At 58.6% G+C, this 9852-nt stretch overlaps 1 protein-coding gene across 1 annotated transcript; it reads left to right on the top strand.

Moving 5' to 3' along the window:
* Nucleotides 1–4200: 4200 nt before the first annotated feature.
* Nucleotides 4201–9664, top strand: BCL6B (BCL6B transcription repressor). Its single transcript, XM_032431874.1, has 9 exons — nucleotides 4201–4225; nucleotides 4761–4951; nucleotides 5157–5378; nucleotides 5489–5842; nucleotides 6087–6211; nucleotides 6790–6954; nucleotides 7038–7168; nucleotides 7285–7422; nucleotides 7727–9664. Exons 2-9 carry the CDS (start codon nucleotides 4773–4775, stop codon nucleotides 7841–7843), a joined length of 1431 nt encoding a protein of 476 aa, XP_032287765.1. The 5' UTR covers nucleotides 4201–4225; nucleotides 4761–4772; the 3' UTR covers nucleotides 7844–9664.
* The last annotated feature ends 188 nt before the right edge of the window (nucleotides 9665–9852 follow it).

The following is a 9852-nucleotide window of genomic DNA, read 5'->3' on the forward strand; positions in this document are numbered from 1 at the left end:
TTTAGGCCCCGGGGGGATGCCAGACCCCCTCCCTCGAGACCCCTGTCTGTCCTGCACCAAATCCTGCCAAGGCTTCCTGCTTCTCACTCCAACCTCCCTAGCCCCCCAAACTGAACAGCTGCCCCCAGCTCCCATTCTCGGCAGAGCCTTTGTGGGGGTGAAACAGAAATCAAACACTTTGCTAACGGCTGGGGATGTTGGGGGAACTTCTGGTCTCAGCCTTTGGCTTCAATTTGGGGGACTGCAGTTTAGGGGCAAAAGGGAAAGCCTCTCCAATCATCCCCCCAGTTCCAAGACTGACAAAGCCCAACCCCACCCCAGCACGCACCTCCAAACCTCCCCCCCAACCGCCACGTCTCTCCTGAAAACAGGGGACACTTTCATCCCCACTTACCTCAGCTACTCTCCCCTGAGATCCTGGTCCCCTATTTTGAAGGGAGCAAAATTTGGGGTGCATCCCTCACATTTGGGGTGCAGGAGAAAGGAGCCGCCCCAGTCGCATCGCTGGCCTCCTTCCTCTCGGCTGGCTCAGGGAGTGGGGAGTGCCCTAGGGAGGGGGGACCCCCACAAGAGAGCTCAGAAGGGGGTTCCTCCATTCCCAGTCAGAATTGGGGACACCCCCCCAAACCCGTCCCAGCCCATCCGTCTCCAACTCGGCGGGAGAGGCAGCTGCAATGCCCCAGTCAGATTCCCCCAACACTACATTCCTCACCCCATCTAGAGGGGTCCCGGGGGCCCCAAAAAATCCCAAAAAAATCTAGGATGTTGGCAGGACGGTCCTGGACTAGCACCCCAAATTTGGGGTCCTCAGATAGCCCCGTTTTTTCAGGAAAATTCCGTCTTTCACCTGCCTCCCGCCAGCCCTGCTCTGTCCCGATGCCAATTTTGGAAGTCACTCCCTCCTTCCTCCTCCCCGTCTCTCCAGGCCCCCCCGCTCGGGGGCTAGGGTCCAGGAAACCTGGCTTCCAGACCAGGGGGGGCACTCCTCGAAGGGCTAGGGGCCAGGAGGTCAAGCTCACAGCCCCAGTCTTAGGGAAGCAGGAAAGCCCGATCCTCCCCTCCCCTCCCCCCTGGCTGGTCTCCGTGGTGGTTTAAGGAAAGCCTGGAGGATTGGAATCTGCCATTGCTGTTGCACAGGCAGGTTTTTTTCCTTGGGTTGGGGGGGTGGGCGGTGGGAGGGAGAGAGGGGAGGAGAACCAAAGAGAGCAGGGACCCAGGCGTGCAGAGCTGGCCTGGCTTACCCCCTCGCCCCTGCTGCCGTGGGGAACCCCTCCCCCCACCCACCTCACCCGCATTCCCAGTCCTCTGACTGCTTTCTGTTTGGGGCTCTTATCCTAGAAACTCAGGGTACAAGAATCACCTCCGCGTACCCCCACCACCACCTCTCCTTGCCAACGTTCCAACAGCACTGCCCTAGTCGGGGGTGTTCACCTCACCACGGGACACCCCATCTTCTCCCCACCTTCCCGGAAAGTGAGTTGTGCTCCCTTAAGAAGTTGGGGTTCAGAGTCTGAAACCGCCTTCCCTCCCTCAGATCTATCCAGGCCACATAGAAATAAGAGGAGATACACTACCCACTACCTTTCCAAATTTCTCCCTTCAAGTCCTGGGTGTAAACTGGGGGTTCAGCAAAGAAAGAGATTTCTAGAATCTGGGATGGGTGAGAGGGAAGCTAGCTATAAGCAAAGGACATCCCAAACCAGCATCACGCTCCAAATTAAGTGAGCCCCCACATCAATCTCACCTTATGACCCATCACTCAGCTTCATCAAATACACCCAAAGAGTGACAAAACACCCCAAAATAAGGACACCCCAAAACTTCAGTCTCCTACTCTGGGCCCTCACCTTGTTTCTCCCCCTGGAAAAAGCTTCATGGCTATCTATGTTTACACAGGACTATCCCCCCTCAAAATAAGTTTCCACAACATTCAAATATAAAGCTTTGCTCCACCTCAATGACCCACAATCACCCAGAAGGCCTTCAAACTTGCTCCCAGGTTCCTATTATGTTCCACCTCAAGCTAATAAAAAAACTCCAGATTGAATTTCATGTCCCCCCAAGCCTAACCCGAGCCTTGAAACATATATGGTTTCCCAAAACAGACTGTACCCCAAAATCAGCATGACTACTCTACTTGAAATCAGATTGTCCATACACACCAATGACTCTTGACTCCCCAACACAAAGCCCTCATCCACCTCCTGAAGAACGCCTAGCGGGTTGTCCTGATATTCCAAAGTGACAATCTCCAAATTATGGGTGTCAGAGTCCCCAAAACTAACAGAGCTTCAAAATCAGCTCCATGCCTAAAATTTACCATTGGCGCTCAGGCCTTCTGAATGCAGCCCCCAGTGCCCAGAACAATCCAGCTAACTCAACACCCCGTAACAAACATACTCTCCACAGCTGACCAGATAACATAAAATCAGCTCCATCCTGATACCAAAGGGAGCCCCTCGTGGAACTCCCACCTCCAAACTGAGCAGAGACCAGAGTAACCCTGACATGCAAAAGCCCCATCCCCGTCCTGATTCCCTAGTGGTCTGGGATTCCCACTTTCTCAGCAGTTCTTTCCTGCGCCCAAATAAAGTCGCCCTCGGATCAGATAAAGACACCCCAGGCCTGGATACGCAGCTCCTCGGATGACGGGCAGTCATTCCTGGGCACCTGTGACCCTCTTGAACCCAAGTCCTGCTTTGCAGCTAGACTCAGCTCTGCACCCCCCTCTCCAAAGAAACATCGCCTCCCCCAACGTCTCCCCCAAACAAAATATGAGGGTGTGACCCGTGCCTATCTCCCAGATTAGGGACCTCAAATTAGGGTTATCGGTTATCGGACGCCTCCTGCCCTCTCTCCCTTCTTTTACCCCGAGACCCTCCCTGTTTTCCCCCCTCTCTGTCCACCCCACCCAACTTTCAGATTAATGTCCACTAAAAATTCACCTCTACCGACAGATAATAGTGTCTAGCGTAATTAGAAAAGAGAACCCTGAGCTCCCAAGGCTCAGACCCCACTCCTTTTCCCACCAGTTCCCTTGCTCCCAGAGCCCGCGGATTTCTCACCCCAGATTAGGAACCCCAGCCTCGGAGGAAAGTCCCCTCTGTCGCCTAACTCTCCCTCCCTCCGCCCAACCTTAGTCCCCCCACGCCCCCCGGAGACAGAGGGACAAAATCAACCAGCGCAAAGGGGAGGAGGACGAAGGTTTCAGCCGCTCAGACCGAATCGATCCTGCGCCCCGGTCCGAGTGGACCCCAGCCGGGTGGAGACGGCGAGGCGAGGCTAGTGCTCGTCCGCCCCCTCGTGGAAGGAGTCAAACATTGCCGGGTTTTGCCTACTTGCCGCGCTGGACCCCGGCGTCCCGCCAGCCTCCAAGCGTAGCCGACGGGCGGGTGCCCGAGGCCCTAGTGAGCTGGGATTGGGGGAGGGCGAGCGGGCTTTGGGCGGGAGTCTGTCTCTCTGGATCCCTAAAAGGATTCAGAAGAGAGTCGGGAGCGAGAGTCCGGACGCCCAGGTCTCCGGAGCGCCTCTCGGCCCCCACCCGGGGCTTTCCCCACCTCCTCGAGGGGAAGCAGCTGGCGGAGCCGTCCGGTCTCAGGACAATGGAAGGAAACGAACTAGAAATCATATCCGTCCCCTCCCCGCCCCGCCCGATCAGAGCCCCCCCTCTTGCAGGCCCTGCTAGAGGAGCCTGTCATTCACACCGCGCTCTCCCGCTGCTGAGACCCCACGCGAGTCCACCGTGGCCTCCCCAAGCCCGGTGCCTCGCTGCGCTCCCCTCTCTCTCCCTTGATGTCGTGCGTTGGAAGGGGGAGTTTTGCTGTATCCACTCTCCAGTTAACAGGCACCCCCCCTTCCAAAAGCCAACACACCGATTTTCGCTGCCCCAGGCCCCTCGACGACCCGGGTCACCCATATTTCCAATCTCGATATCCCCAACCTCCTCCCCAATTCCAGTGTCCCATCCCCGATTCCACGTCCAGTGGCCCAAGACCCCTTATGTTACGACCACCCCAGGGTTTCTGAGGTCCCGCCCTCGAGCCGGAGACCCCGCCCCGGGCTCGCCATCTGGAGAGCTCGGGAGGAAGGAAGGATACAGACCCAGGCGTTCACCCCACCTCCACCCCCGCCCCCGCCATCCCGGCCAGATAAAGGAGCCGAGTCCAAGAGGGGAGAGAGACCCCGCCCCCCTGAGAAGAGAAGCCGCAGCCCCTGCAGGACGGGGGTAAGAACGACAGACCGAGGGAGCCAGACTCCTGGGTCCCCGAAAAGGGTTGCTGATGGTAGGACGACTGAGGCCCACTACCTGGGCTAAACTAGGACTCCGGGATTAGACAGTAGTGGAATTCCGTGGTTCGGAAAGGGAGCCTGGGTTGGGATTTGGAGGGGTGTGGACCGCAGGCCGTCTGGGGTGCCCGGGCAGGTCGGACGCCCGACATTCAGGCGCGCGGTGAAGCCGAGGGGAGCGGGGTGCTGCACCGGCACGAGCAGTCGAACCGAGGGCGCTGCGGGCCGGATCCCCCACGCTGGCCGTCGACGCCGCGGCGTGGGGGCATCCACCTCACGCAAGCACTGCGGAGCCTGGGGGGCAAGCGAGCGCCGACGCGCTGGGGGCGGAAAGAACTAGACGGCTCACGCCAGGCTGCGCGAGCCGGGCGGGGGGCTCGGCCCCGGCTGCACGTCAGCAGAAGGGGCGAACTGCGCAGGGAAGGCGTCTGAGCACCGCCTGGGTCCCTGAGCCCTTTCCCGGGCACCGGCAGGCCTGCGTCGCCATGGGTTCCACCGCCACCCCCGAGGGTGCGCTGGGCTACGTCCGCGAGTTCACTCGCCACTCCTCCGACGTGCTCGGCAACCTGAATGAGCTGCGCCTGCGCGGGATCCTCACTGACGTCACGCTGCTGGTTGGCGGGCAACCCCTTCGCGCTCACAAGGCGGTTCTTATCGCCTGCAGGTTCGGGGAGTGACTCAGGGGGGCGGGGCGGGACAAATGGGAAAGGGGTGGTGCCCTAAGGTCTTTGGGAGGGGATCCGAAGCCAAGCCTTCCAGAAGCAGGAGGCTGAGCGTGGAGCGTCGGGGAACTGGGGGGGCTTTCTACAGCGTGGCGTGTCTCCGTGGGCTCCCCGGGCCCTAATGTAGCCTCTCTGCCCTCTCTCCAGCGGCTTCTTCTATTCGATCTTCCGAGGCCGCGCAGGCGTGGGGGTGGACGTGCTCTCCCTGCCCGGGGGCCCCGAAGCCGGGGGCTTCGCTCCTCTGCTGGATTTCATGTACACTTCACGCCTACGCCTCTCCCCCGCCACTGCGCCGGCTGTCCTCGCAGCCGCCACCTACTTGCAGATGGAACACGTGGTCCAGGCATGCCACCGCTTCATCCAGGCCAGGTGAGGGAGCCCCAGCTCGGTGTCCTCCGTTGCGCGAGGCGGCAACCCAGGTGTCGAGGGTGGAGGCCGGGATGAGGAGAGAGCACTCATATCCCTCGCACTTTTCCCAGCTACGAACCTCTGGGCATCTCCCTGCGGCCTCTGGAGGCAGAACCGCCCACGCCCCCAACGGCCCCTCCACCAGGCAGCCCCCGGCGCTCCGAAGGGCATCCAGACCCACCTACCGAGTCTCGCAGCTGCAGTCAAGGCCCCCCCAGCCCAGGCAGCCCAGACCCCAAGGCCTGCAACTGGAAAAAGTACAAGTTCATCGTGCTAAACTCTCAGGCCTCCCAAGCGGGGAGCCTGGCCGGGGAGAGGAGTTCTGGTCAACTTTGTCCCCAAGCCAGGCTCCCCAGCGGAGATGAGGCTTCCAGCAGCGGTGGCAGCGGCAGTGAAGAAGGACCCATTCCTGGTCCCCAGAGCAGGTACAGACCCTGGAACCTCAAGAATTTGCGGAGGCCAGCCTCAGCTAGGAGGCAGAGCCATGGGGCCTGGGTGGTCAGGAGCAGGGAGCGAGGGGGTGGGACTTTGGCAGCACAATTGGATAGGGCTCATTGGTCAGTATTGGCTCACCACCAGAGGGTAGGCCTTCCGCTCCGAGTTCTCCAGGCGAGAACTCCTCCATAAAATCTCTGCTAATCCTTTTCTCTGGGCTTGCCACCTGCCTAGGCTCTCTCCACCTGCTGTCACGGGACAGTTCAAATGTGGGGCTCCAGTCAATACCCCCCATCTCCTCACAGCCCTGGCTCAAGAGACCACTGGATCACACTCTGGGCGGGCTTGCCCACCACCAGGTAAGAGCCCTTCCTTTTACCTCCTCCCTTGGCTTTTCTCCTCAGGCTGCTCAAGGCCAGTTTGGACCAAAAGGAAAGGCCCGCCCCAATTACTGCAAATTGGAATCGCCTAGGGAGCTTTTAAAAATCCCATTGCCCAGGTCACACCCCATAGATCAGAAAGTCTGGAAGTGGGAGCCAGGAATCAGTATTTTTTTTAAAGCTTCCAATGAGCAGCAAAGTTTGGGAACTTCTGGCCTGTTCCCATCAGGGCTTAGTGGTGGGCCCAGGGCTGGGCAGGGCCTCTCCGGCAAGCTGTCGAGCCGAGCAGTGGTCCGAGAGAGGAGAGAGAAACAGAAACTTCACCCAGTAACTGGGGCCTCCATCTACCACCACCACCACTATTGAAGAGATTAGCAGAGTAGTCTGAAGTCAGACAGACATGGAGTCAGATCTGGGCTTGTCCTCTCACTAACCATGTGACCTTGAGTAAGTCAAATGAGCTCCAGAAGCCTTAACAGTAAATTGGGGAAAAGAAAACCCACTACCACTGCGGTTTGAGGACTCACTGGAATTGTTATTACCCACCCCCCTCCCAGGAAGTGAATTTTTCAGCTGCCAGAACTGTGAGGCGGTGGCTGGGTGCTCGTCGGGGCTGGACCCCTTGGCTCCTGGGGATGAGGACAAGCCCTACAAATGTCAGCTCTGCCGGTCTGCCTTCCGCTACAAAGGCAACCTGGCCAGTCACCGCACGGTGCACACAGGTAAGGGGGGAGAGGGCCCTGGCCTTCGTGCCCGCGGGCGTCCTAGGACGGAGCCCCTGACCTCCCGGCCTCCCTGCCTCCAGGGGAGAAGCCCTACCACTGTTCCATCTGCGGAGCCCGCTTTAACCGGCCGGCCAACCTGAAAACGCACAGCCGCATCCATTCGGGAGAGAAGCCCTACAAGTGTGAGACGTGCGGCTCGCGCTTCGTGCAGGTACCGGGCGCGTCTCCCAGCCCGCTCCAAGGCAAAGTGCCGGAGGGCGGGGCGGGCCGTCGGGGAGGGTTCGGTGCCTCCTGGACGCGCGCTCTGAGATCCCCCTGGCCTCCCAGGTAGCGCATCTGCGCGCGCACGTGCTGATCCACACCGGGGAGAAGCCCTACCCTTGCCCCACCTGCGGCACTCGCTTCCGCCACCTACAGACCCTCAAGAGCCACGTTCGCATCCACACCGGGGAGAAGCCGTACCACGTGAGGACCCGACCGGGCCCGGCGTGTACCTAGGGGCGGGGCTGCGAGGGGAGCGGGCCGCGCGGGCCCCGGAGCGCTCCGAAGTGGGCGGAGTCCTGGGAGATAAGGGGCGGGGCCCCGAAGTTAGGCTCCCGGGCTGGGCGCCGTCCTCCGGAGGAGGAGCTAGGGATGGAAGGGGGCGGGACCTGGCTCCGCGACCTCCGCCGAGCCTCGGGGGAGACGCGCGGACCCGAGCGCTTCTCTCCCGCGGAGAGCCGGGGGCGGCCGTGGAGGGGGCGGGAGCTGACCCGCTGTCCTCCCACAGTGCGACCCCTGCGGCCTGCATTTCCGGCACAAGAGTCAACTACGCCTGCATCTGCGCCAGAAGCACGGAGCTGCTACCAACACCAAAGTGCACTACCACATTCTGGGGGGGCCCTAGCTGGGCGCCGCGCCCAGGTCCCACTCGCTTCCCGGGAGCCGGGACAGCTGCGGGCTCGCGCCTGGCCTCCCCGTCGGGCCTGGGCATGCGGGGCGTGCAAGGCCCCCCCGGCGTCAGCAACGGCCACTGGGGAGAGCAGGGGTGGCAGATCTCCGCTCGATCTGCCTCTGTTTTGCTGGTCAAAACCTCTTCCCCACAATCCAAATTGTTTCTGAGGAGACAGCCAGCTGGGAGCTGCGGGGGGAGACTGGAGGGAAGGGCACTCCACCTGCAGCCCCCCTCTCATTTGGTTTCTCTGTAAATATAATTTATTGAGGCCTGTGGGTGGCACCAGGGCCTTCATTCTACCGCATTTCCCACGTGCACAAGTGTGATCAAACGTGGCCTGAAGCACAGTGTGTGGGGTCAGCTCTGCGGGCAGAGATGAGCACTTAGCTGTCTCCTTCGGCTTGACCGTTTTATGTTTATTCTTGTCATAACTTTCATCTTTAGAGTTGTTTCTCCTATCTGTTTGCTTGTCGGTTCGTTGAAAGTGGAGAAAGGGTCTCTCTGTGTCCCGTCCCTCCCAATCCTAGGTCTGGAACCTAATTTGTTCTAGGGCAGCTCTGGGGACGTGTGGGGTTGTGGAATTGGGTCGGGAACCCTCTTTGGTATTCTGGATATTGTAGGTTCTCTAGCGGGCTAGAACTGCATATGGACTCTGCTCTGGTTCCAAGACTTAGAGGACCTTTTTTTTTTTGGTGAGCCGGAAATGGAAGTAAGAAGTGCTTCCTGGGGGCCATGGATGTGGGGGCTTTGGCAGTCTTGGAACTGGAGGGAGGATTGGAAAGGCTTTCTCTTGTGGCCCTCACTGGCCCATGAGTCTGGTCACCTAGGTTTGGCTCCACTGTGCCGATCTTTCATGAGTTGGGCTTTAGTTGAGCCCAGAATCCTCCCACTGGGGCCTGTTCTCAGCACTGGGTTGATCCCGTCCTTATCAGAGATGACGCAACCTTTTCTGATTCTGCCCAGACTCTAAGAATGCTATGACCTGTGGGAAAATTATTAAACTCTATCTTGACTAAGAGATAAAGAGTCATGACCAGTCCTTACCTGTAGAGGTGTCTGGGTTCCAATGTTCCTTGGGGTTCTCTCTACCTGAGACAAGCCCCTTCTTCCTTTAGTGGGTTTTCAGACATCTTCTGGCAAGTGTCCAGATTCCAGAAACTTCTTTGCCTCTAGAAGTCACAGGTGCTTGGTAACTTTCTTACCTTAGAAAAGCTAGGTCTGTGACCTGGCCTTCCTGTCACTGCATTCCTGTCTGGAACCGGTGAATGCACTATTACCTTCCACAGGGAGAGAAAAGTGGCTGAGTTCCATTCTGGATTTGCTGTAGTTTGGGATTATGACTGGGATTACTGTTGGGATTAGGGATTTAGAAGATTTAAAAGAGTAATTGACTGATGGTCCTTCTAGTTGACCAAGTATCTGGGTAGGATTAAGAGGTTGGTTGAGGGGCACAGTCCCCGTTGTAGGCCCAGTAGGTAGAAAGTTGGGAACGGGGTTGCCTCTTGACTAGATGGGATGTCTGGAATGTGAGATGATACTCTGAAGCCTTGACTTACAGTCCTTTGCCTGCTGCCTTGGGAGCTGTTTGATTGTGGGGTATGGGTGGAGGGTGAGGAGCACTTTGAATTTGTGGGGTGGGGCTTCCTCAAGATAGGTCAGGACTAATTGCTGCCGCTTGAGGACAGGTGAGAAAGCAACTTTTATCATTCCCTCTTCCTCCCCACTGCAGAACTGTAGTAGGGAGAGAAAGCAGAAGAGAGATATGAGAAGGAACCATGAATTTTTTTTTTTTTTTTTTTTTTTTTTTTTTGCCAATTGGATGGGCAGGTGAAGAGCGCCTAGGGGTGGAAATGTTAGATCTTGCAAGATCAGAATCTTGGAATAAAGAAGCCTCTCTGTGCTGCCTGCTGCGTCCAGGATTCTTGCCTGGGAGGATCTAGGAACAGGGTGCAACGGGGGGG

The sequence above is a fragment of the Phoca vitulina genome, unplaced genomic scaffold, assembly GCF_004348235.1.
Source record: "Phoca vitulina isolate PV1807 unplaced genomic scaffold, GSC_HSeal_1.0 scaffold47, whole genome shotgun sequence".
Lineage (NCBI taxonomy): Eukaryota > Metazoa > Chordata > Mammalia > Carnivora > Phocidae > Phoca > Phoca vitulina.

Bases quoted from the DNA above. Each gene is read 5' to 3' on its own strand.
- BCL6B (XM_032431874.1), top strand. From the start codon at position 4,773: ATGGGTTCCACCGCCACCCCCGAGGGTGCGCTGGGCTACGTCCGCGAG. The intron at 5,843-6,086 runs GTACAGACCCTG...CCACCTGCCTAG, and splicing joins ATTCCTGGTCCCCAGAGCAG to GCTCTCTCCACCTGCTGTCA. The intron at 6,955-7,037 runs GTAAGGGGGGAG...CCCTGCCTCCAG, and splicing joins TCACCGCACGGTGCACACAG to GGGAGAAGCCCTACCACTGT.